This window comes from Cervus elaphus, chromosome 19, assembly GCF_910594005.1.
Source record: "Cervus elaphus chromosome 19, mCerEla1.1, whole genome shotgun sequence".
Taxonomy (NCBI): domain Eukaryota; kingdom Metazoa; phylum Chordata; class Mammalia; order Artiodactyla; family Cervidae; genus Cervus; species Cervus elaphus.
Window position 1 is genome coordinate 71,904,654 of NC_057833.1, and position 26,153 is coordinate 71,930,806.

At 53.4% G+C, this 26,153-nt stretch overlaps 3 protein-coding genes across 5 annotated transcripts in view; 2 read left to right on the forward strand and 1 right to left on the reverse strand.

Moving 5' to 3' along the window:
• Window positions 1–3,451: 3,451 nt before the first annotated feature.
• On the forward strand, window positions 3,452–16,272 carry C19H21orf58 (chromosome 19 C21orf58 homolog). The gene is made up of 9 exons (XM_043874004.1): window positions 3,452–3,677; window positions 4,437–4,497; window positions 5,740–5,813; window positions 6,884–7,048; window positions 9,264–9,375; window positions 14,206–14,327; window positions 14,654–14,847; window positions 15,242–15,304; window positions 16,139–16,272. Exons 1-8 carry the CDS (start codon window positions 3,618–3,620, stop codon window positions 15,285–15,287), a joined length of 834 nt encoding a protein of 277 aa, XP_043729939.1. The 5' UTR covers window positions 3,452–3,617; the 3' UTR covers window positions 15,288–15,304; window positions 16,139–16,272.
• Window positions 16,273–21,423: 5,151 nt separating this feature from the next.
• YBEY (ybeY metalloendoribonuclease) lies at window positions 21,424–25,701 on the reverse strand. Of its 2 annotated transcripts, none has more exons than XM_043874011.1 (4): window positions 25,334–25,701; window positions 24,024–24,152; window positions 22,697–22,765; window positions 21,424–21,681 (listed from the first exon to the last, which is right to left on the reverse strand). In XM_043874011.1, exons 1-4 carry the CDS (start codon window positions 25,541–25,543, stop codon window positions 21,595–21,597), a joined length of 495 nt encoding a protein of 164 aa, XP_043729946.1. In that variant the 5' UTR covers window positions 25,544–25,701; the 3' UTR covers window positions 21,424–21,594. The 2 variants fall into 2 exon arrangements, 1 of the variants encoding a protein (XP_043729946.1); XR_006335243.1 differs by having other exon boundaries at window positions 21,610–21,681; window positions 23,907–24,152.
• The window catches only part of LOC122675379 (minichromosome maintenance complex component 3 associated protein), a 41,138-nt gene continuing 40,154 nt past the window's right edge, over window positions 25,170–26,153 (forward strand). Inside the window, exon 1 of one of the 2 annotated variants that reach the window (XM_043874008.1) lies at window positions 25,170–25,299. The gene's annotated coding sequence lies outside the window, so the exon portion shown is untranslated. Of the gene's footprint in view, window positions 25,300–25,851; window positions 26,080–26,153 lie in introns of those variants that run through there. The other variant, XM_043874007.1, reaches the window with a different exon arrangement.

Genomic DNA, 26,153 nt, shown 5'->3' on the forward strand with positions numbered 1-26,153 from the left:
GAATCCCCGTGCAATGCAAGAGACACAGGAAACACGGGTTCAATCCCTGGGTTGAGAAGATCCCTGCAGAAGGAAATGGATGTAGAAAAGGCAAAGGAAAAAAAGAAAAGGCAGAGACACCAGAGATCAAATTGACAATATTCGTTGGATCACAGAAAAAGCAAGGGGATTCATCAAAACATCTACTGCTTCATTTACTACGCTAAAGCCTTTGACCAGTGGATCACAACAAATTGTGGAAAATTCTTAAACAGATGGGAATACCATATCACAGAAACCTGTATGCAGGTCAAGAAGCAACAGTTAGAACCAGACATGGAACAACGGACTGGTTCCAAATTGGGAAAGTAGTATGTTAAGGCTGTATATTGTCACCCTACTTACTTAACTTACATGCAGAGTACATCATGCAAAATGCTGGGCTGGATGAATCACAGCTAGAATCAAGATTGTCAGGAGAAATAGCAACAACCTCAGATTTGCAGATGATTCAACTCTGATAGAAAATGAAGAGGAACTAAAGAGCCTCTTAATGAAGGTAAGAGAGTTTAAAAGGTGGCTTGAAACTCAACATGAAAGTACTAAGATCATGGCATCGAGTCCCATCACTTCATGGCAAATAGAAGGGTAAGAGGTGGAAACAGTGACAGGTTTTGTTTTCTTGGACTTGAAACTCACTGCAGATGGTGACTGCAGCCATGAAATTAAAAGGCGCTTGCTCCATGGAAGAAAAGCTATGACAAACCTAGACAGCATATTAAAAAGCAGAGACGTCACTTTGCCAACCAAGGTCTGTATAGTCAAAGGTATGGTTTATCCCGTGTTCATGTGCACTTGTGAGAGTTGGACCATAAAGGAGGTTGAGCACCAAAGAACTGATGCTTTTGAACTGTGGTGCTGGAGAAGACTTGACAGTCCCTTGGACTGCAAGGAGATCCAACCAGTCAATCCTAAAGGAAATCAACCCCTGAATGTCCATTGGAAGGACTGATGCTGAAGTTAAAGCTCCAATACTTTGGCGTGATATAAAGAGCCAACTCATTGGAAAAGACCCTGATGCTGGGAAAGATTGAAGGCAAAAGGAAAAGACAGCGGCAGAGGATGAGATGGTTAGATAGCATCATCGACTCAATGGACATGAATTTGAGCAAGCTCCGGGAGATGGTGAAGACCAGGGGAGCCTGGCGTGCTGCAGTCCATGGGGTCTCAAAGAGTTGGACACGACTTAGCAACTAAACAACAAACCACAGTATGTGCATCATGCCCATGCTGCCTTGGCCAGTGATTTTCAAACTGTGTTCCTAAGAGCCCCAGAATCATTTCCAAGGCTCTTCTAGATGTTCTGTAAATAATTGGATCTGAATTTTAGTTTATTTTTAACAATTAAAAAACTGTCCAAATATGTAGATATACACCCTCATGGAGGGAAACATAACCCCCAATCCTTATGAATGGGCTGTGCATAGCTACTTCGTCCTGCAGAGGACAGTGTGGAAAGAAAGAGAAAAATAGTACCTGTGCAGTGGGACACCTGACAGACACACTTGTACTACGTAACTGAGGTCAACATCATCTGTGTAGGTCATGTTAATGCATGCACTCTGAATGGGATGTGGTTAGAAGAGGCTGTCTCCTCTGTGGTCTTCCTCCCAACAACCGTGACCCCAGTGCAGTCATGAGAAATTATCAAACAAATCCCAATAGTGGAGGGACCCCTTGCAAAGATTCCAGATATAGTAGATGCTGGTACAGTATACCATAATAGAAAATACTGTAGTCATGCTCTCAGTCGCATCCGACTCTTTGTGGCTCCATGGACTGTAACCCACCAGGATCCTCTGTCTATGGGATTTCCCAGGCAAGAATAGTGGAGTGGGTTGCCATTTCCTACTTCAGGGGGTCTCTCTGACCCAAGGATCAAAGCCACATCTCCTGAGTCTCCTGCATTGGCAGGTGGCACTGGATCAAAATAGTATTCCTCAAAACTATCAACGTCATCAAAAGCAAGGGGAACCCAAGAAGATATGGTGACTAAATGTCATATGGTGTCCTGGATAGGATACTGGAACAGGAAAGGAACAGTAGGCAGCATAATAAGGAAGTCAAATGAATTATGGACTTTAGTTAATGCTACTGTATCGGTATAGATTCATTCATTGTAACAAATGTGTCATACTAACTTAAGATATTAATAATAGGGAACCCATGTGTATGGAAATTCTCTTCTCAATTTTTCTATAAACCTAAAAACAAGTTTTTTAAACTAACAAACTGAAACCCACTGGGATGTGTTATGGCAACCTCCCAGCCATCTCAAGTTGCTTGGCTAAGTTAACTCATTTTTGTGTACCTCAGACCTCCTGTTTGAATCTTAGGGTCATGAAACACATGAAGCCATAAATACTGAAGTGTATGGGCAGTTTGGCTGCCAGGTCAAGTTTCTGGGTCGGCTGCTCTGAGCGGGGCTGTAAGCATAATGACACGGCACTCACCCCAGCCAGGACTGCTGGCACTGGGTCCACCTTCAAGTCTGCTCTGTCGGCTTCCTTCTTCAGGCTGACTCATTTGGGAACCTGAACTGGAAACGACAGGGTGCCCTGCCCTCCCTTGCTGGGCTCGCCCCCTCCCCACACTAGCCCTGTGGACATGCACTCCCTCCCCACCCAGCAGGTGGGTCATCCATCAAGGGCTGACCTGGCAGGGGGGCCTGCTCCCAGGTGCCCCTGACCCCAGCCACCAGTAGCCCCCCACCCTTCTCTGGGCAGAGGTCCCACATGGGCAGTCCCCCTGCTAGAGTCCCATCAACACTGACAGGTGATGCCTTGGGAGGCCCCATGTCCTGTGAGATGCCGACTGGGTGCCTATGGGGTGGGCCCACCTCAAGACCCCACCAAGAAGCACCTAGGCGCCTCATTGGCAGGCTCCCTGGTGCCACCTTTTTGCCACCTAGAGTTTCCTGAAGTCTGCAGTGGAGGGGTGGGGTGGTCACACCGTGACCTCTAGGGGTCCATCTGGTGGGGAGGATCCCTAAGAGGGGCTAGGGTCTTGCTGGCCTTCTGAAGGCCATAATCAACTGGGAGTTGGGGTGGCAGACCCCTGTGGTGCATTGCCCCACCTCACCCCTCTGGGCTCTGTCCTGGGGGTTCTGGACTGTCCTCCCCCCAGGGACCCATGCCCCTCCCCCGTGCTCTGCCCCTCTGGCCCCAGCGTCTGCCTGATCTCTCCTTCCTGAGGATCCCAGCCCAGCCACACCTGTGGATCAGCAGGGTTTATAGGTAACCCCTCATGGGGACCGGGGCAGGCCTGGGAAGGACTCTCAGCAGAAACCTGGCAACCGGGGGCCTCCTTGCGTCTGCAGTGCCTAGCAACTGTTGCGGTGATGCCGGCCTGTTGACTCTGGACACTCTGCATCCATGGTGCAGGGCCACCTCCTACACGCCCTCCTGAGGCCAGCCAGCTGGCCGTGGAGACCAGTCTCTGGGATATATGTCACGTCCAGCAAGGGAGTCCTTCAGTGACCCCAGGATGGGGCTGCTTCTCTCTAGCTGAGCAATTCTTCCAGAGGGAACCGAGCAGGGAGGGGGTGGGCCCGCAGTGTCCCCTCCTGTGGCCCCGGGATGCTGGACTCCTCAGTGGCAGATCAACTGACCCGACTAACCCTGAAACTCCTTGAGAAGGTAAGACAGCTGGGCACTTGTGCTTTTAACAGCTTGTTACAGAGCACAGGTAAGATTACACCTGTCACGCCCACTTCCAAAGCAAAGCACTTCTGGGTGGTCCTAGCCTTGTAGTGAAGAGCTGTGGTTTCTTGGTTCTTCTTTGTGTTTGAATGGAACCAAGTAGGGTCTTCTGGAAGTTTCTGCAGCTGGGAGGCAGGCCTGCACCCACAGGATGGAGCACTTCCAGGGCTCCCAAAGCTCTCTCACAGCCTCCCAGCTTCCAAATTTTAGGAAAGACAGACCCAGCCTACTGTGGCCTCTCAGCAGGGCATGGGGCAGGTAGCCTGTGCACACTCCTCAGGCGGTCTTCTCCTCCTCTGAGGGTCTGCATGATCCTTTCAATGCCCCCCTCCAACCCCTCACCTGCCTGCTCTGTTCTTCTGCCCACCAATGCTTGCCTTCTGCCCCCCTGGGCTGCCCAGAGAGGGCAGCAGGGATCACCCCAGGACTGGTCTGGATTATAACTGCTCAGCCCTGGGCTCAGCTGGGGCATCAGGGCAGTCAGGACACAGGGCTGGCCTGGTCAAACTCTTCAGAAAGCTGCCTGAAGGGGCCCATAGGTTTCAAGGTGGAGCATGTGTGCGTCATATGGAAAGTGTGACCACAGGGCCCCACCTGGCACCAGTCAGGCGTCTGGGCACTTGTTCCTGGCCCGGCCCCTCATACGGAGGAGCCTGTGCCTGGAGCCCGCATGCTCGTCCCTCTCTCTCCTCACAGAAACTAGAGCAAGAGCGTGAGGATGTGGAGGGGGCTTCTGAGGACGCCCATGTCGTGCCAGGTAAGAGCCTGGGCTGCTTGGCGCTGTGTGGGCCCCAGACCCACCTCCAGGTATGGCCAGACTGTCCTCTAAACTTCACTTTCAGAGCAGAAAGGCCTTGATTATGTCTTAAATGCACACACACACGCACCCTCATATCGTATCACCTCTGTCTGCACATCCAGGAGGGCATGTTCATCACTCCATCTGCAGATGAGAAGAGGGAGGCAGAGAGGGTAGAGGACCAGCCCCACTGCCTTGCTCAGATCAGAATCACCCTCGCCTGCATCAGACCATGTTGCTCCGAGCTTGCTCTGGGGTGGGGGGTATATGGGGCCCAGCCATCCACATCCACCTGCCCATCCTCAGGTGCCCAGACCAGACGTCTCCACATCCCCAGCCTGTCTGGTGGTCAGATGCTCAGGCCACAGGAACCAGGGGAAGGGCCACCTTCCCTGGCATGGGGTTCTGGGCTCAGGGACATCAGGGCAAGGTGCTGGGGAGACACTGCTTGTTCTTCACTACGTGGTGAAGCTCCTTGTGCTGCGGAGTTCCAGGCAGTTCCCGAGGGCAACAGACAGAGCCCAGGGCTGAAATCCAGATAGGAAATCCCAAATCAGTTCACATGACCAAGGGCAAGCACAGGCATGTGCTGCGCTCAGTCGCTCAGTCGTGTCCGACTCTGCGACTCCATGAACTGTGGTCCACCAGGCTCCTCTGTCCATGGGATTTTCCAGGCCAGAATACTGGAGTGGGTTGCCATTTTCTCTTCCATAACACAGACATGGAACACTACAAATGGGCCAGGGGAGTGGGCACATCTGGTGGGTGGGGGGAATGGGGACTCCTAGGGGGAAGTGGGGACTCCTTGGGGAGGAGTGGGGACTCCTGGGGGAGAGGAGAATCCTGGGGGGCAGTGGGGGCTCCTGGAGGGGGGGAGTAGAGACATCTGGGGAGGGAGTTGGGACTCCTGGGGGAGTGGGGACTCCTAGGGAGGAGAGTGGGGACTCCTGGGGGAGGGGGAGTGGTGACTCCTGGGGGGGAGTCAGGATTCTTGGGGGTGGAATTGGGACTCCTGGGGGGAGTGGAGACTCCTGACCCCAACTCGAAGACTCAGCTTCCTGAACGCCCCCTACTGTTGCCCACATAACCCCCCTGAGCTCTGCCCGCAGGCACCCCCCTCCTCCTCTGGGACAGGCAGGTCCTGGAGGCAGGAAAGGCTGGGATGTGGTGCTGAGCCCTGAAGCCTGCGCTTCCCTCCAGGAGATGAGGACGGGCCAGAGGCTGCCCTGCGGAGCGCTCTGAGGATGAGGAAGGACCTTCTGCAGAGACTCTGGGTAGGCCGTGTGGACATGGGGCGTCTTCACCAGAGCTCTGTGCAGCTGAAGCTGCGGCTGGTGCTCAGAACAAGCACTGGGGTGGGGTGGGGGGGTAGGGTATGGGGGTGAGGGTGGGGTTGTGGTGGGGGTCTTGCACCCACACTGCTTCTGATGTTTGTGACGTGGCGATGGGAAACTGATGGACCATGGACTCCACAGGAGAGAGAACTTGCCTGCTTCCTATAGTCTGGGCTCTCACAGGGGCTACTTGCTGAGAAAACCTGCTCTGGCTGCATATGATCAGAAGCAGAAATGCCCCATGAAGGATCTGGTTCCAGGAAGTGGGATTCCAAGATGCCCAGGGCTTTGTCCAAACAGACACACTTGTTGCAGGGAATGACACGTGGGGGGAGGAGGGTGTTTGGGTCCACACGGCCGCTGTGATAAACTTACTGCTCTGCACTGGAAGCGTGCTGGAGAGACAGAGTATCTTCTACTGGCTTCCCTCATAGCTAAGTTGGTAAAGAATCTGCCTGCAAAGCAGGAGACCCCGGTTCAATTCCTGGGTCAGGAAGATCCACTGGAAAAGAGATAGGCTACCCACTCCAGTATTCTTGGGCTTCCCTTGTGGCTCACTTGGTAAAGAATACGCCTGCAATGAGGGAGATGTGGATTTGATCCCTGGGTTGAGAAGATCCCCTGGAGAAGGGAAAGGCTACCCACTCCAGTATTCTGGCCTGGAGAATTCCCTGGACGTTATAGTCCACGGGGTTGCAAAGAGTCAGAAACGACTGAGCAACTTTCATTTTCACTACTGGCTGGAGAAAAGTCATCTTTGGTTAATTTCTCCTGTGTGCACCACGTGAAGGGCTTTGCCTCCAGAGTCTGGCTGCAGTCCCAGCTCAGATGCATCCTGGGCCCTGGTGGGGGCAGGAAGGGGCCAGGCGCAGGGCAGTGGTTGGTGGTATTGGGGGCTGGCTGCTTCTGACTGGGGTCACACACCTGTGCGCTGGCACTGCTCTGCCAGGCAGAGTGAGGGCCGGGACACGCCCCCACCGAGCGGCCATGGCTCTGCTTTGGCGTTGCAGGAGCAGCGCCTCTTGGAAGAGGCTTCCCGGGTTCGTCACCACAGGGAACCGCACGGAGGAGCCCATGGGTCAGTGCTGCCCCCAGAGGCGCCTCCTGTGGGCGTCCACCCTGCTGTCCCCCCAGCCCCACCTGCCCCAGACCCACCACGGATCATCCAACACCTGGTACGTCTGCCTTGGGTGAACCTGGGGGGCAGAACCAATGGGGAGGGTACCGTGCACCCAGAGACCTCTCGCCTGAGCAGAGATGTCGGTCACTCCACACTTGCACCCTAAGCAGTTTAGGGAAGTGCGCTGAAGGGGCCATTGGCTCAGCGGCCACAGCGGCTGCAGTCTGTGTCCAGCCCTGTTGGGACAAACGTGTCCCGTATCGTCAGGCCTCACAGGTGCCCGAAGCACTGGCTGTGTGTGGAGGGGTGGTTATCTCCTCATTACAGGTGGAGGCTGGGGTCCTGGCTCAGCTCCAGGTGCTAACTTCTGCAGCAGGAGCGGAACTATGGGGGGATTCCGCACTGGCTGGGCCTGAATTTGGGGAAGAAGTATGTCAGCTCTTTTCCAAAATTTCCTAATTACCAGAGGAAGCTTGGGCCCCTAGTCTCCAGGCAGAATTTTAAGGTGCATTGAAAGGTGAATGCACACCCACTCCTGAGAGGCTCACCCCTGCATATGGCAACAGAAAGCCACTCTTCCTTAAGCAGAAGGGATTGTATCAGGGCACGTGGTGCCCAGAGGAAGGAGGGGCAGCAGCTGGTCCCGGCGGGCTGTGGCCTCAGGGGTTGAGAGCATGAGTAGATGACAGGCAAGGGCTGTGGCCTTGCGAGGAGGAGATGACAAGGCAGGAGGTGGCCAAGGCTGAGCGGAGAAGGTTCTGGATGGGCTGGCCAAGGAGACCGATGGTGCCGGTGGGCCGGGTCATGACCTGGAGGACATTTATCCCCTGGGGGGCCCTGGCTGCCCGTGAAGAGGGAAGGGAGAGGGATCTGTCCAGTGGAACCCCCAGAGCCCTGGCCCCAGCACTGTCTGTGTCTTCCCCAATTTCCTGCCCCTGGAACCTCTGCCAGGAACAGTGGGAGAGGGGTGTCAGTGCAGGAGGCTCGCCCAGTTCCCAGCGTGCTCACACTTACTGCAACTCCTTACCCCAGTCGTGCTTGGGTGTCTCAGCCTGGACTCCGGTGACACCACAGAGCAAGCAGGATCCACGGTGGTTGGGATGGGTTTTCCAGAGACCCTGGGGTGAGATGCCATCGGCCACTCAGGCTGCCTCTCCAGTCTGCTTCAGGTGGTGGGCTGTGACGACGCCAAAGCTGCCTGCCACCTGTGTGTGCGTAACCTGCTAGCCGAGGGGTCTGGTAACACACAAAGAGGATACAAAACGTGCATCTCTGGGTGCTTAAGTGAAGTTTCACCAGATCAGCTCTGTTGGCTTACCAGTCTGGGGCTGCCTTCCAATTGCAGCAGCAGAGGTGAACACTTAGAACTGAAGCTGTGTGGCCACAAAGTGGGAACAATACCCCATCAGGCCCTTTGCAGGAAGTTTGCCAACCCTGTCTATGCCATCCTTTCTGTGAACCAAGGGAGAGGGGACAGGGCAGGGCCCGGTGCATTCAGAAGAGGATTAAAGTGGGAATCAACACCTAGTGCATGCTCTGAACTGTGGTGCGTTTGTGTTAACTCAGGAGAGAAGCCAGAGGGTGTTTCCATGCCGAGCTCCTTGGATGCCTCTATTAAAGCAGAAGTAATGGACACAGGGATGAGCTTAGCCCACTGACACCAGGAAATGTGGGAAACATTAGAAAACGACATGCCATGTTTCGCTCAGCTTGGGCTCCGTTATAAAATATTAATGCCCCACAGTCTTTGCGCTTAAATGTCAGACATTTCCCTTATCACTGCCCGGATGCTGGATGTCTTGGATGGAGGTGCCAGCCAACCTGGTTCCCTGAGCATGGCCTCCTGGCTAGGGATTGGCAGCCTTCTCGTGGTGTCTCATGGGGCAGAGAGAGTCTGGTGTCTCTTCCTCTTACCAAGGGCACCAGGCCTATCAACCTAGAGCCCCACCCTTATGCTCTGTTTACCTTTATCATCTCCTCACAGGCCCCATCTCCAAATGCAGTCAGTTTGGAGCTTAGGGTTTCAACATGTGAATTTGAGTGGGGAATAAACATTCAGTCCATGACGTGCTATGTCCTAAGTGATACCCAGATGCAAGTATTTATCTAATTGGACACTTGTTTAATCCCTAGGGTTTCTCGCCTAAAATCTCCCATGGATGGATGGATGGATGGATGGATGGTGGATGTCTGGATGGCGGGTGGTGGGTGGTGCTGTAGGTCACTATTCCCAGGGCACATTCAGATAATGGACTGTCTGGCTCTTCCAGGCCCCCCCACCTCCTGCCACCATCATCCAGCAGCTGCCTCAGCAGCCACTCATTGCACAGATCCCCCCTCCCCCGGCCTTCCCTACCCAGCGGTCAGGAAGCATCAAGGAAGGTAAGTGTCCACAACGAGTGTTGTCTTGTTGTTGTTCAGTCACTTAGTCTTGTCCAACTCTTTGTGACCCCATGGATTACAGCACACCAGGTTTCCCTGCCCTTCGTCATCTCCCAGAGTTTGCATAAACCCATGTCCATTGAGTTGGTGATGCCATCCAACCATCTCATCCACTGTCGTCCCTTTCTCCTCCTGCCTTCAATCTTTCCCAGCATCAGGGTCTTTTCCAGTGAGTCAGTTCTTCGCATCAGGTGGCCAAAGTATTGGAGCTTCACCTTTAGCATCAGTCCTTCTAATGAATATTCATGATTGATTTCCTTTAGCATTGACTGGTTTGATCTCCTTGAAGTCCAAGGGACTCTCAAGAGTCTTCTCCAACACCACAGTTCAAAAGCACCAATTCTTCAGTGCTCAGCTTTCTTTATGGTCTAACTCTCACATCTGTACATGACTACTGGAAAAACCATAGCTTTGGTCATACAGACCTTTGTTGGCAAAGTAATGACTCTGCTTTTTAATATGCTGTCTTGTTGGTCATAGCTTTTCTTTCAAGGAGCAAGCGTCTTTTAATTTCATGGCTGCAATCACCGTCCAAGTGATTTTGGAGCCCAAGGAAATAAAGTCTATCACTGTTTCCATTGCTTCCCCCTCTATTTGCATGAAGTGATGGGACTGGATGCCATGATCTTTGTTTTTTGAGTGTTGAGTTGGAAGCCAGCTTTTTCATTCTCCTCTTTCACCTTCATCAAGAGGCTCTTTAGTTCCTCTTTGCTTTCTGCCAAGAAGGGTGGTGTTATCTGCATATCTGAGGTTATTGATATTTCTCCTGGCAATCTTGATTTCAGCTTTAGCTTTATCCAGCCTGGCATTTCACATGATGTACTCTGCATAGAACTTAAATAAGAAGGGTGACAATATACAGCTTGACATACTTCTTTCCCAATTTGGAACCAGTCTGTTTTTCCACGTCTGGTTCTAAAGTTGCTTCTTGACTTGCATACTGATTTCTCAGAAGGCGGGTCAGATGGTCTGGTATTCCCATCTCTTTAAGAATTTTCCAGACTGTGTTGTGATTCACACAGTCAAAGGCTTTGGCATAGTCAATAAAGCAGAAGTAGATGTTTTCCTGGAACTCTCTTGTTTTTTTGATGATCCAGCAATGTTGGCAATTTGATCTCTGGTTCCTCTGCCTTTTCTAAATCTAGCCTGAACATCAGGAAGTTCACTGTTGAAGCCTTGCTTAGAGAATTTTGAGCATTACTTTGCTAGCATGTGAGATGAGTGCAGTTGTGCAGTAGTTTGAATATTCTTTGGCATTGCCTTTTTTTGGAATTGGAATGAAAACTGACCTTGTCCAGTCCTGTGGCCACTCCATTGCCCTCCTTCGGGATGTTGTCACGGGTTTATGAAATTCTCTACTGAAAGAAGAAATACTTTTGTAAGCAGGGTAGTCATGTAGGGCAGGTGTCCTTAACACTCGGGCTGTGGACCAGTACTGGTCTGTAGTCTGTTAGGAACCAGGCTGCAGAGCAGGAGGTGAGCGGCAGGATAGTGAGCGAAGCGTCATCTGTATTTACAGCTGCTGCCCATTACTCGCTTACTGCCTGCACTCTGCCTCTTGTCAGAGCAGCAATGGCATTAGATTCTCAGATTAGTGATAACCCTACTGTGAACCGTGTGCTCGAGGGATCTAGGTTGTGTGCTCCTTGCGAGAATCTAATGCCTGATGATCTGATTCTGCATTATGGTGAGTTGAACAATTCTTTCATTATATATCACAATGTAATAATAATAGAAATAAAGCATAAAATAAATGTAGTACTGGAATCATCCTGAAACCATTCCCCTTGACCCCAGCCTGTAGAAAAATTGTCTTCCATGAAACCAGTTGGAGACCTCTGATTTAGGGCCATTTTTTTTGCTACTCGATGGAAGCTATGCATTTACCAACATGAAAATAATTTTACTTTGAAAAATCCTTACTGATGGATATCCCTGAGGGAAGGGACTGGAGTCAAAACGGAAAGAATTGTACCAACTCGTTTAGTGATTAGCTTCTCAAATCATTGGTTAAACTGCTTTTTCTCTTTAAATAACTTTTGAATACCTTTATTTCAGAACAGCTCTACTGAGGTGACATAGGCTAAATTGCATGTGGTTAAAGTGTACAATCTGACAGTTCTGACACCTGTACACGCCTGTGAACCCATCACTAAATCAAGGTGGTGAACACGGGCACCACCTCAGGCCCTGTCTCCCGCCATCCTGCCTGCTTTGCCACTAGGCATTGATCTGTGTCTCCTCTGTTCCGGTCTGAGCAGAATCACCCAGTGTGCACTTTCCGGGCGACTTCTTTCACTCAGCAGCACTGCTCTCAGACTCATCACTCTGGTTGGGTGCAGCAAACCATGGCTCCTTGAAATTGCCAAGTGACAGTCCTCCCCGTGGATGGACACATCTGTGACCCTTTCACCTGATGATGGAGCTGGGGTTGTTGGGTATCACCACACAACTCCCTGGACATTCACATTTGAGTCTGAGTGTTTATGTTTCCTGGGTACATACCTAGGACTGGAGCAGCTGAAGTGTGGCAAGTGTGTGCTTAAAAGTGCTGCCTGTGACAGATCTGGTTTGTCACATCATCTCCTGCACGTGGTGTGGTCAGTTAGTGGGGGTGGTGGTCGGTCACTGTGGCAGTCAGTTAGCGGGGGTGGTAGTCAGTTAGCGGGGGTGGTGGTCAGTTAGCTGGGGTGGTGGTCAGTCACTGTGGTGGTCAGTTAGTGGGGGTGGTTAGCAGGGGTGGTGGTCAGTTAGTGGGGGTGGTGGTCGGTTAGCTGGGGTGGTGGTTGGTCACTGTGATTATCAGTTAGCAGGGGTGGTGGTCAGTTAGTAAGGGTGGTGGTCAGTCACTGTGGTGGTCAGTTAGTGGGGGTGGTTAGCAGGGGTGGCGGTCAGTTAGTGGGGGTGGTTAGCAGGGGTGGCGGTCAGTTAGTGGGGGTGGTTAGCAGGGGTGGCGGTCAGTTAGTGGGGGTGATGGTCAGTTAGTGGGGGTGGTGGTCACTTAGTGGGGATGGTGGTTAGTGGCGGGGGTGGTCGGTCCCTGTGGTTGTAGTTTGCAGTTCCCTAATGACGGGCAGTGATGAGAGTCTGGAGGCAGACCTATGTATGGAATCACCTGATGAATGTTCTCAGCCCTGTCCTGGTGACCATAGCTCCACCATGTACATGCTACATGGCCCATGCCAGTCTGCAGCTCCTCAGGGGGGCCGCTCACACTGAGACCCACAGGAAGGTGCCCTGCAGGTGCAGGGAGAACCGCGCACCGGCCTCTCCTCACCACCCTCCTCGGTTTTTCCAGATGAACTTTAGTGACTATCAGGCCCTAAAGGGGAAGCCAGCACACTGTGTGTGTGTATATGTGCGTACTGCATGCATGCAAGTATCTGTGTGCCTTAAAAAAGTGCATTTAAAATCATTGGTAAAAATGAAACAGTCAGTAAGTGTTGGTCCTTTAATGGACTGGAACTTGGTGGTCTGGAGTCGACGATGAGAAAATGAAAGAAGGAAAGAGGCTAATATTCCCTGGGTTACACAGCCGGCTTTTGCGCTCCAGGGAATCAGCCAGGAATAGAGAGAGAAAGAGAAAGAGAGGAAGAGAAAGAAAGAAAGACTTGGGGACCAAAGCTCCGATGGAGCAAAGGTGTTTTAATCAACATGGAGTGCGCATATATACTGTCTTACAAGGAAGTTATTCTCAGCAAAGATAAAGATTAAAATTCCAGATTTACAAAACACAAGGCAATCCCTATTAAAGAGAGAAGAGGGTACTTAGCACCATAATGAGAAACTAACAAAGGAAATGCCTGGATTCCTCTGCCCCCGGAAAGGGAAAGGCGTGCCTCTCCTCTTAACTCCTGAATATTCAGGAATTAATAAGGGCCAGAGGATTCCTGACAAGTAATTAGCTAGCTATTCAGAAAAGTAAAGTCACGTTCCTTACCCTACTCTTTGTACCAAAACAAATCCCAAATACGGAATGTAAAAATAGGAAATCTCGAAAGTACTCTAATAACCACTTTGGAGAAGTCTTGGGCTATTTCATATGAAGTTAAACTCAGTTTCTGTAGCATCCACTCTGCCCCGACTCCTCATGACTGTTCTCCATGCTAGTTCTTCCTTTTAGAAAATCTTCTCAGAAACAGACACTGGTATATCATCATACAGAAGTACATTTGAATTAACCACCCTTCATTGTGTCTCAGACTGTCCCACGGAGTCCCCATCTATCATCTGGGGAGACTGCATCTATCATCTGGGGAGACCACCCCATGAAGTCCCCATCTGTCATCTGGGGACAGTCTTTAACAAGGCCTTGGAGGACAGACTCCTAAGCTCCCTCAGCATTCACTTTCTTCTGACGTCCCCCTGTTCTTAAACATGAGTGTTGTTGCTGGATATTCAAGTGTAGGGTGATAGTTATTTTCTCACAACATCAGGACCACCTAGATAATCCAAGATAATTGCCCCATCTCCAGATGCTTTTCTTAAAAAAATTAATTTAATAAATGATTAATTAACTTTTAAAACTGTGGGGAATTCCCTGGCAGTTCAGTGGTTAAAACTCCACCCTTCTGCTGCAGAGGGTGTGGGTTTGATCCCTGGTCGAGAAACTAAGTTTCCATATGCCAAGTGCACAGGAGGAGTCCAGTAGCAGGAGGGGCTGCATGGGACCCGCAGATCCACAGGCAGCGCCCCATTCCAGGAGCGGCAGTGTCGCGGGCGCCCACTTGAGTGACCAGCCCTCCATGCCCCCCGCCCCGCCCCCCACAGAGGTGGTGGAGATGATGCTGATGCAGAACGCGCAGATGCATCAGGTCCTCATGCAGGCCTTGATGCTCAGAGCCCTGCCCCCGGCAGCACTCGCGCCCACCCCGCCGCACCTCACCCCACAGGTAGGCTCCACGCCCAGGCCAAGACCAGAGGACCTGGTGGCTTCGCCTCCAGAAACTCATGTGTTTCTGGCTCCGGGTCTGTGTTTCCTGCCTGAAGCCCCCGGTGCTCCCCAGGGCAACCCCACGGGAGGAGGACAGGTTGTGCCGTCCAGGCACATGAGCTCTGTGGGAGCCTGGTCCGCCCCTGCCCACACTTCTGACCCTGACCGCATCCTGAGTCAGGGCCCATGTGGAGGGAGGGGGCCGGGGCGCAGCGGGCGTTCTCGCTGAAACACTCTGCTGTGTGTCCTGCTGCGGATGCACGGCGCGCCCGCCCGGCCACCCAGAGGCCGCCCTCCGTCCGCCACCACCACCGCTGCGCACCTCCAGCGCTGCTGCCGGCCATGCCTGCGCCTGGCTCCCCTCTGGGTTACTCCGTGTGGCCCCTGCTGGTCTCTGCCGCTGCTCTCCCGCCTGCCGCCAGCTTCCTGCCCAGCACCGCGCAGTACGTGACCGGCCCGTCTGCGGCCGCCCTCAGCACGTAAGTCTGGGCCGGGCTCCGGCCCGGCCTCCTGGGCCTGCAAGGCGAGAGGACCCCAGGGCCTGGGTCACTCCTGCTTGCCTTCTGTTGGGCCGGTGGCTGCAGCCGGAGTCTGCGGAGGCCTTACCAACTCCCGAGGGACAGGGGCGGGCTGGGGAGGTAACAAAGGCAGTCTCGGTCCTGGTTGCCATGGCTGAGTGTGGACCCCGTGCCATCCTCCCAGGGGAGCAGCCTGAGGCGGGGGTCCTTTGTCCTGCCCAGCAGGGGTGGCCCTGGGAGAGCCCAGGATAAGCCCAGCTCTGAGGGCCCCACCGAGGCCTGGTGGTGAGACACACGTGAACGTGGCGTCTTTGAGCCAGACCAGGGCAGTAGCCGACACCCTCCTTCCCCTCAGGATGGCGTCCAGCGGGGTCCTGCCGGCACAGGCGCCAGGCCCGTGACCTCATGGTGGGCTCAGGTAAGCAACAGGCCCCGTTCTCCCGGGTGGTGGGGCAGCTGAGGCCCCTGGACCCGGGGCTGTGAGGATCACCAGGGGACACGGGGATGTGACCAGGAAACGGGGCTCAGGAGCCAGGAGAGAAAAGGCCGATGGGTTCAGCCACACAAATGCCATGAACACAGTCACACATGTGGTGCCCGGGGAAGGTGCTGTGGCAGGACGTGTGCCTGGCATGCCTGGGTGAGGGCAGCGTGTCTGGTGAGGGCCGGGCGTCTGGGTGAGGGCAGCGTGTGTGGGTGAGGGCAGGGTGTCTGGTGAGAGCAGCCTGTCTGGGTGAGGGCAGGGTGTCTGGTGAGGGCAGCATGTCTGGGTGAGGGCGGGTGTCTGGGTCAAGGCATCTGGGTGAGGGCAGCGTGTCTGGGTGAGGGCAGCATGTCTAGGTGAGGGCAGGGTATCTGGGTGAAGACAGGGTGTCTGGGTGAGGGCAGGGTATCTGGGTGAGGGTGTCTGGGTGAAGGCAGGGCGTCTAGGTGAGGGCAGGGTATCTGGGTGAAGGCAGGGTGTCTGGGTGAGGGCAGGGCATCTGGTGAGGGCAGGGCCGCAGGCTGGCTGGAGCAGTCTCTCCCCCTGAAGTGAAGCACTAAAGCTGGTTGAGGGGACTCTCCTCCATATGAGCCAGTCTGGAGTCTCCCAATGGGACACCATACCTCTACTCCATTTTTGGCTCTTTTATATTTTTCTGGTGGAATTGCGCTTCCTGGATGCTTTAATATCATTTCCATGTAAATGCCCTTTGCAAGCATTATACATGTTTGCATTGGCCCCTTTGGGGATGTTACCTCTTTCCTCAAGTTCCACACAGAGCAGGAGCTCTGCTCGGGTCTGCGTCTTTGGAACTGGCAGTCGCCAGAAGGCTCCTCAGAAGAAATGACCTTGGAATTGCCCTCCAGCTGCACACAGGCTCCCCCGCTGGGCTGACTGCACCCCAGGCAGCTCCCCAGTGGCGAGAGCGCCAAGGGCCTGGGTGCAGTGTCCCGACGTCTGCACATCTTGTTCAATGTGCCATTAAAGGTCTGACCCAATTTCCATATTTTCACGTTGACATTTTCTTTTAAAAAAAAATTCACCATGGTTTGTGGAATCTCAGCTCCCCAACCAGGAAGCTAACCTGAGCCCTCAGCAGTCAAAGTGCTGAGTCCTCATTACCGGACCATGAGGGGGTTCCCATTCATGTTGACATTTTCTCACACGGCTTTTCACTTTGGTTTTACTTCTCAACATAATTGTTAACTCAATAGAGGGAAGAGGTTTGACAGCAGCTCGTCATCTTCGGTTGGCCTAGGAAACTGGACAATCTGTTTTGTTTGCCTTTGGAGTCAGGGAAAACCCAGCCCTTCCCTCAGGTGTCTGCCTCTCCTGTGAGTCTCCCCTGCTGTCACGTAGGACATTTCACTTCTGTCACCAAATGTGTGTGGGGTTTGCCCACAACAAGCAGGTCCCTGTGATCCTGGTTGGGTGTCCTGCAATTCAGCTCAATTCTGATACCACCTGCCTGGAGATGGGGTCAGATCCCTCAGGTCAAGAGCTCAGTCTCCTAGGACTGTCCCCACTTCAAACGCCAGTCACAAATCCAGGGCTCACCTGTGTCCCCGAGCAGTGGGGTGTGTCACCTCCCAGCCTGGATGTGTCTGCCGACCTGGACCCCCTGCACCTTAGGCTGGGATGGTATGGAGGCTTCCTCACATGGGCCTGACCACTGGTCACTCCATCTCCAGCCCCCTTCCTACTCCAGGGAAGTTCCGAGGCTCTAATCCTGGCTTGGTCTTCCCAGCAACCAGACCCACCCAGGAGCCACCCAGGGTCACCTCATCATCACATGGGAATTTACGAAGGTTTCAGGATCCCCATGTCAGGAGCGGGGGCGGGGGATGGTGTGAAGACTAACATGCATGTTTTCTGTCACTACACACCTGGCCTTGGTGGGTCAACCAGGATGAAGGGAATATGTTCCTGCATCTGGGAGAGTCCAGTGCTGTGAGAATGTGGCAAGGCCACCACTGGGAGGGCCTCTGAGAAGGGAGGTCAACGTTGAGGACATGGGGTGAGAGCACCCTCATGAGTTGGCCAATCCAGGGCAGCTGAAGAAATCTCAGTAGGCCCTGGAAGTGGGGTGGGCCTGCCAGGGAGGTGGTGCTGGGGTCCACAGGTGGGGGCTTTGCGTCGTGTGATACTGCGGCATAGTAAGAAATGTCTATTTGGTTTTGCCCTGGTTCCTGGAACACAGCTCCTAAAACCTTCAGAGATTATGCTAATGAGGTGACTCTGGTGCCCTGGAGGGCTTCAGGAGGATGGGGGCTGGTTGTCCGAGGAGCCCACCCTGATTGGAGGTTGGCACTTAAGTCCCACCCCCAACCTGAGGGAGTGGAGACTGGAGGTTGAGTCAATCACCAATGGCCAATGACTGAATCCATCAATGCCTCAGTTATAGAACCTCCATAAATCCACTAGAAGATTGGGCTGGTAAACATCTGGGAGGTGGTGCACACCCCGCTCCAAGGGGACAGAAGCTCCTGTGTTCACCCCATGCACGTCTCCAGCTGACTGTTCATCTGTGTTCTTTACAATAAAGCAGTGTTCCCTGAGTTCTGTGACCATTCTAGCAAATTACTGAACCCAGGGGATGGGGAGGGTTATGGGAACCTCTGATTCTGGTGAATTTGGACACTGAGTATCCTGGTCTAGATTGGGAGGCATTTAAAAAAATATATTTATTTTTATTTGTTTGGCTGCACCAAGTTCTAGGTGCAACATGCGGGATCTAGTTCCCTGACCAGGGATCAAACCTGGGCTCCCTGCATTGGGAGCTCGGAGTCTTAGCCGCTGGACCACCAAGGAAGTCTTGAGAGGGTTAATAGCCTCGGTAGGGAGGCCATATAAGATGGTTGGATGGCATCATCAACTCGTTGGACCTGGGAGATGTTCATGGGAGTCCATGGGAGATGGGAGAAATATCAATAACCTCAGATTCGCAGATGACACCAGCCTTATGGCAGAAAGTGAAGAACTAAAAAGCCTCTTGATGAAAGTGAAAGAGGAGTGAAAAAGTTGGCTTAAAACTCAACATTCAAAAAACTAAGATCATGGCATGGCTTAAAATTCAACATTCAAAAAACTAAGATCATGGCATGACTTAAAACTCAACATTCAAAAAAAAACTAAGATCATGGCATCTAGTCCCATCACTTCATGGCAAATAGATGGGGAAATAATGGGAAACAGTGACAGACTTTATTTTCTTGGGCTTCAAAATCACTGCAGTGACTGCAGCCATGAAATTAAAAGACACTTGCTCCTTGGAAGAAAAGCTATGACAAACCTAGACAGCATGTTAAAAAGCAGAGACGTTACTTTGCTGACAAAGGTCTGTCTAGTCAAAGCTATGGTTTTTCCTGTAGTCACATATGGATGTGAGAGTTGGACTACAAAGAAAGCTGAGCACCAAAGAACTGATGCTTTTGAACTGTGGTGTTGGAGAAGACTCTTGAGAGTCCCTTGACTGCAAGGAGATCAAACCAGCCAGTCTTAAAGGAAATTAGGAAGGACTGATGCTGAAGCTGAAGCTCCAAAACTTTGGCCACCTGATTCAAAGAGCTGTCTCATTGGAAAAGACTCTGATGCTGGGAAAGATTGAAGGCAGAAGAGGATTACAGAGGATGAGATGGTTGGATGGCATCACTGACTCAATGGACATGAGTTTGAACAAGCTCCAGGTATTGGTGATGGACAGGGAAGCCTGGAGTGCTGTAGCCCATGGGGTCACAAAGAGTCAGACACGACTGAGCAGCTGAACTGAACTGAACTGAACTTGTGGGCCTGAGCCCTTCACTTGTGGGGGGCTGCACTGGCTCCTAGCAGTTAGTGGTAGAAGTGTTGTGAGGAAATTTTAATGGTTGTGCCAAGTGCCCTGGTGGGGGTGCTGGTGGGCCTCCCCTCACCAAGATGCCAAGGACCATGAAGCAGGAGGCACTGTCTGTGCCCTGTGGACCTGGCATAACTCTAAGGTGCCTTCAGGGCCTGGAGGCTGGGAGGTGAATCTAGAACACACCCAGGACAGTAAAGGGCTGGGAACCCAGGCAACACCTGGAGCAGGGGCTCTGCTCAGGCGACACTGGATTTGCAGGAAGCTCTAGGACCGGACATGTGTGGATGTGGGAGCTGGACCATAAAGAAGGCTGAGCACCGAAGAATTGATGCTTTTCAACTGTGGTGCTGGAGAAGACTCTTGAGAGTCCCTTGGATAGCGAGGAGATCCAGTTAATCCTGAAGGAAATCAGTCCTGAATGTTCATTGGAAGGACTGATGCTGAAGCTCCAATACTTTGGCCATATGATGGGAAGAACTGACTCCCTGGAAAAGACCTTGATGCTGGGAAAGATTGAAGGCAGGAGGATAAGGGGATGACAGAGGATAAGATGTTTGGATGGCATCACCAACTGGATGGACATAAGTGTGAGCAAGCTCTGGGAGTTAGTGATGGACAGGGAGGTCTGGCATGCTGCAGTCCATGGGGTCGCAAAGAGTCGGACACAACTAAACAACTGAACTGAACTGAACTGGGACCAGGCAGCATGTGTCTCGGTGAGGAGGGTGGAGGGTGGGGGCAACCAGTGGAATGAGACAGAACCAAGACGCCCTGTGGCCAGCAGATGGCCTGGCTGCTGATGGACCATGGGGTGGCCTTCTCTCAGATTCAGGTCAGGACACTTGCTCACATTCTGTACTAAAATTCAAGGGCTGTTTACAACCACATGTTAAAACACCTGATTAATAAGAAAAAAGGAAGAACCAGTAGAAAATGGGCAACAAGACGTGAGCAGTTGCCCATCTGGTGGAGGGGATGCCAATGGGGAGGGTCGCCAGTGAGAGAAACAGGATGGCTGTGCTGTATGCGTGGACACTGTCCATGTGGAGGGTCAAGGCACACCCGGGTCCCTTGGAACCTGGCACCAGGTAGCGGGACCCAGGGGCCACTGCTATGGGCTGCCAGGGTGGGCGGGCGGGAGGGACATGCCATCCAACCCTGGAAAGCTGCTCACTGCATCACCCTGTAAATCTGGACCCTCCTCCAGCCCCAGCAAGTCTGCTCAGACTTGAACACAGGAGGAAGTCACCTGTGTCCAGACATGACCAGAGGTCCTGGGGGGGCTGGCTCTAGTGGCAGGTGAAGAGCCTCCAAACACTTGCAGGCAGGACTGGCGGGTCTCAGGACCCTTTAGTCCCTTCAAAGGGCCCAGAGAGCAGAGAGCTCTGGGGGCTTATCTTTGGTCTCTGCCATGTTAAAATCTAAACTGAGAACAAGCTTAATGATTACAAGCAGGTCACATGAAGCCAGCAGCTCAGGAAAATGACAGACCCGTGTCCCCAGGAGCCAGTGGAAGTCCAGGCATAGGAAGCAAATCCAATGGGAAATGCGTTTTCATGTTTCTAAAATCAACGTATGGGAGAAACCAAGTTCTTAGAATCATAGTTTTCTGAGTTTTAGAATCTCCAAGAGGCCGTGTTTTGTTGCCCTGACTCGTCTGGAGCTCCAGGCAAGTGGAGAGTCTGTGGCACCGTGGTGAGTGCTGGGGCCTGAGGTCGAGGCCCTGAGTTGGCTCAGTGCCCACCCCCTTCACATCTGCCTCACTTGCGAGGTCAGAGCTTAGGCACAGCTCTGGAGAAGGCTCTGGGTGACCCCTGGGTTTACTTGACTGTTCAGAAGGCAGCACTGAACAGGACTGACAGAAGGGCGCTGTCCGACAGGAGGATGGGATGTGGCAGTCAGAGCTCTGCCATGTGGGTGTCATGGCAGAGGACTCGGGAATGACCTACGAGCAAATGCTTGAACCGGGGACTGAAAGGCTAGGGCAGGTGATGGCCAAAGAAGAGCTGAGGGTCCCCTGGGGTGGGAGTGGGTTGGCTGGCCTTGCAGCCATCTTGCTCCTGTGGGGGCTGGGTGGGACTGAATCCAACAGGATTTCAAGGGAGGGCACACCCATCTGGGCTCCTTGATCTGTCCTGAGATGGGAGAGATGCCCCTATGCCAAGAGCAGAGCCCCGGGGAAGGGGCGGTTCCCATGCCCCACCTCTGCATGATCTGAGAGCAGAGAACTATTTTATTTACAACACTGGAAACAGCAGACCAACTGTGTCCTAAACAAAGGAAGGAGTGGAAATTGCCCCACAGGGCAGCAGTGGCCACAGACACCCTCAGTGTGGGGGCGCCCTGATCTCTGGGGCCACCTTCCAGCCACTCTCCGTCACCTTTGTCAGAAGAGGCCTCTGCTCAGGGGCTGCAGCCTGGTCCCCATGTGCTTGTTCAGCTCCTGGAGAACCTGCTTCTCCTTCTGGTACATCTGAAAGAGAGGGGTGGAAACCAGCTTTGGACTGGCCCAGAGGCCTAGCCTCCCCTGGCCCTGAGGGCTCTCTGCGAGGCCTGTGGCCTCCCACACAGCCTGAGGCGGGCAGCCCTAGGACAGAGGCGCTCCTGGTGGGAGCCTTGGAGCCAGCAGGGGCAGGGGGTGGGGGGCTGGGGCTGAGTTGGTGGTCTTGGGTATGAAGAGGAGGGGAGGGCCTACCTCGGGGTTCGAAGAAGGGGTCAGACTGGGTGACCTGCCCCAAAGCCTGGGAGCGGGTGTGTGAGGACAGCCCCTCCTGGGGGAAAGGGTGGGCTGCTGGGAAACCGCCCTGGAGCATCCCTGAGATGCTGTTGGTGTGGAGGGCAGCAGGGCTGAGGAGGGGGATGAGGGGGCTACAGCAGGGTTGGGGGTGTGGGACAGAGTCAGGGTGTGGCCGGCGTGGACCCAGGAGCCTCGGAAGGGCATGGGGAGGCCAACTGTACCAGGACCATTTTGTTAATTTTCAAAAAATGTTTTTCTATGCAGTTCAGAGAGCCTATTTGATTATGAACATAATTTGAGTTAATAAAATGCAATTATGGTTCTATACCAACACAGACCTTTATAAACTGAGTAAACAGTCTTTGAGGTGGTCTTTGAGGAAACAACCACCACATAATAGGTCTGGATCAGATACTCGAATGTCCCCAATCCTGTTTCCAACTGACAAATATCATCACAATAACTCTCATAAAGATTTTAAGTCATTTTGGGATTTTACGAAATTCATAGCAGCGTCTCTCCTCAGACCTTTCAGTAGTGAAAGAATAATGCAGTTACCAGCATTTAGGGAGTCCAGGATTTAAAACAAACCGTCTCTTTTATAAAGTGGGCCCTATCAACTCCTCATCTTGCTGCATTTCTCCCTTTGGTTTTCACACTGGACAGCAGGGGGCAGGTCGCACAGCCTGGTTTCTGGGGCCTGGGCTGCAATGCGTGCCCGTGTGTGCTGCAGACAGGGCAGGGCTCCTACCTTCTGCCATTCGGCCTCCGTGCTGTGTGTGAAGCCCAGCAGGTGACAGAGCCCGTGGGTGGCAGTCACCTGTCAGAACAATTAAGAAGCTGCCTCAGAGCGTGGTCAGGATCAAGCCATGAGCCAGGGTGGTGGTGGCGGTGGCGGAGGAGGAGGAGAAAAAAGTCAGGGAGGGCTGGTGGATGCCCAGTGGGAGGTGAGGAAGCCTCCTCTGGGCCCAGGCAGGGCTGTGGGCAGGTGGTGAGGTCACGGTGAGGGGTCTGGTTAGCAGGAGTAGGTCAGGTCCCTGTAGTGGGGTGTGAAGATCAGGATCGCCTCTGGAGTCGGCGCGGGGGTGGGGGGGTGGGGGGGGGGTGGGGGGCGGCGGGGGGTGGAGGTGGGGAGCTATGGAGACATGGAGAACCAGGGCAGGGGAAGGGGAGGGACCCAGCGTTGCCATGCAGGTGGGTGCCAGCTGGGAGGAGAGTGGCTTGGCCTGGCCCAGTGCCAGGGAACTGAGGGTCCTAAGTGTGCAGGCTGGTCCTCCACTGTGGGTAACAGACTTCTCAGAAGGTATTGGGGAGCGGACAGTGTCCACAGGTGACCCAAGCCCAGAGCCCCCCCGGGGCACACGACGCTAGTCACGGAGATCCTGGAGTTGAGACCGGTGCTAAGCGGTGCTATCTATACTGCGGTTCTCACCACTTGCAAAGAGAAAGCACACCCTCGTCTTGTCAGCAACCCCGATGCCTGAGCACAGGGCGTCTCGCTGGGAAGTTCCACTTCAAGTCTCGGAAGCACTAGGATTCCCCAAAGATGATACTTTAGGGTGCGGACAAAGGGAGACACCTCCACTGAATCCATGGGGACAGTGAAACACGACTCAATCGCACACCGCTTTTCAGAACACTCCCGCCATCCTGCCATCCTTCATGGCATCAGGGGAGGAGACAGATTTGAAGGTCCTGGAGGCTGGAATCCTGCCCGCTTCTAGCAGTTCAGTAAGAAGCTCCTTCACCTGCTCTGAGCTGGCTAAAGGCAGCCTTCTCATCTCCAGAGGCAAAGCTAAGAATCAGGCCACTCCTAGGGCTCCCTCCTCCCAGGAGTGTCCCCTCCCCTCACCCAACACTGCCTCGGGGGCACAGACCCATTCCCCAGGCTCTCCTCTCTGAGGTGTGGTGAGAGGGCACGGCCCCTGCCTGCGGGTTTCTCCCAGGAACCCTTGTCCTACCCAAGGCTTATGGTGTGGATGTCCATGTCACCTCCACAACCTCTTCTCGTGGCCTGGATGAAGGACATCGGCCTCTGCTTTGCCCATGAGGATTTGTCATTTCCGCATCCCACTTACAGTCAGGATGTCATAGTAATCTTCATCTTCCTTGCACTGCTGGAGGATAAACTCCACGCCCAGGAAAATGTCTCCTAAATTATAGTCATCTGGAAAGTCGGGCTGGGGGATTTCACCTGCTTTCAGATTCTGAAAATGAGGAAATACACATTTGCAGAACATGACCTCAGAACACTAACTGGCCACAGGCCCGCAGGTTTCACCCTGAAAGACCCGGTGTTGCTAGTCCCAAGGCAGACAAGTCAGGGACTGTGACAGAGACACTGCACAGGACTGACTTAAGATGTTCCCACACTGTCAAAATAATTATTTCCATTTCTTTCATCCTTCTTAATGCACAGCTACCCAGCTCCAAAACATCTAGGAGCTAAATCACCACATTGATACAAGTTTACATTTCTGTTCTTCCCAGTTTTGATACTGATCACATGTTCCCACATAAAAGACCAGTCCATTCAGCTGAGGGCTGTTCACACTAAGTCAGTCAAATATTTTTATTTCTTTTTACGGAAAATAAATGGACACTTTAATATATTTTTATATTACATGTTGAACATTTAACTCTCTTTCCTCTTTCAATTTATTTCCTTTCAATTATTTCCTATTTATCACTAGTGTGATCCTAGTGGATTAAACAGTTATCAAGATTTACTTCAGGTAAATTGCCAGACTGCTTTCCAAAAGGGCTGCCCCAATTTATGTGGCCACTAACAACGCAGGAAGTCTCGAATGAGTCATTCACATAACATAGGTAATAACCTGATGCGTGTGTTAGTTGCTCAGTCGTGTCCAACTCTTTTTGACCCCATGGACTGTAGCCTACCAGGCTCCTTGGTCCATGGGATTCTTCAGGCAAGAATACTGGAGGGTTGCCGTGCCTCCTCCCAGGGGATCTTCCCGACCCAGGGATGGAACCCTGGTCTCCTGCATCGCAGGCAGATTCTTTACCGTTTGAGCTACAGGGAAATCCTTATAATCTGATAGACAGCACATATTTGTTTAAAATATTTGCCCACTCTGTCCTTTTATTTTCAGAGTTATTTAACATTTTCAACCCGTACACATCCATTACTGAACCATACTTAAAACTGCAGAAGCGCTTTCTCTTTAATTCACTGTTACGAGGAGGGCGGGGATCACCCTCCCTCCTTCAGCGATAGGCTCTGATCTGTAGCGACGGTCACATCTTACTCCCTACTTCCGTGTGTATTTGAAATTTTCGGAGCAACACAGACAATCCTGTCTGTGGTGTAATTAACGGAATTCACAGCGGAAGGTAGGCCGGATGTGAACCGGTGGGCAGCCTTTACCTCGTGAAAGGGGAAGGAGAGTACGTCGGTCGGGGTGTCTTGCTCTCGGTAGACCCTGTTCATCTGCTGAATCTTCCGGTTGTCGACGCAGACAACGCCCAGGTCGAAGGCCTGCACGCCCAGGGCCCCGCGCACCGCCTGCAGCCTCTGGCGCAGCAGCGCGCGCCGCAGGGGCACCGCCCGCTGCAGGTTGCGGAGCGCTAGGCTCATCGCGACTTCGGGCCGATTAATCGAAAGCCCGCGGAAGTTCTGTAGCAACGCACGCGCACGCACGCTCACGTCACCCCGTTCGGTGGAATTCGTTGAAAACTGTCATGGAACGTGCGCTTTACCGGGAGGAAGACGCAGCACGGGGGGCCTGGGCAGACGGTGGAGTGCGGCGCGCCGGACGGGCGGTGACACACACTAGGGAACGGGCGAGAAGGGAGGGCCCAGCGGTGTAGGGGTGCACGGCGGGCCCAGCGCGCGCCGCCCCACTTTGGGGAAGAGGCGCTTACTGAGCAGAAGCGGGCGGACCGGGGTCTGGACGCCGCGCCCCGGAAGCCCCGCCGCCGCCGCCCGGCCGGAGAGCGGAACCCGAGCGCGGCGGGGCCCGGGCGGTGCTGGGTGGCGCGGGACCGACCGGAAGTGGGTCCGCGGTGTTTTCTGTTCGCGGGCTGCGGGCAGCACTGGCCTAGGCGGCCCCGGGCCCTGCGTGCGTCTCTAGCCCGAAGGGACGGCGGGCGGCCGTGTCCCTGAGCTAGACGGTGAGCACGGCGCGGGGCACTGGGGGGCGGAGGCCGCCTTCTTCCCCGCCGCCGCGGCCGTGTCGCTAACCGAG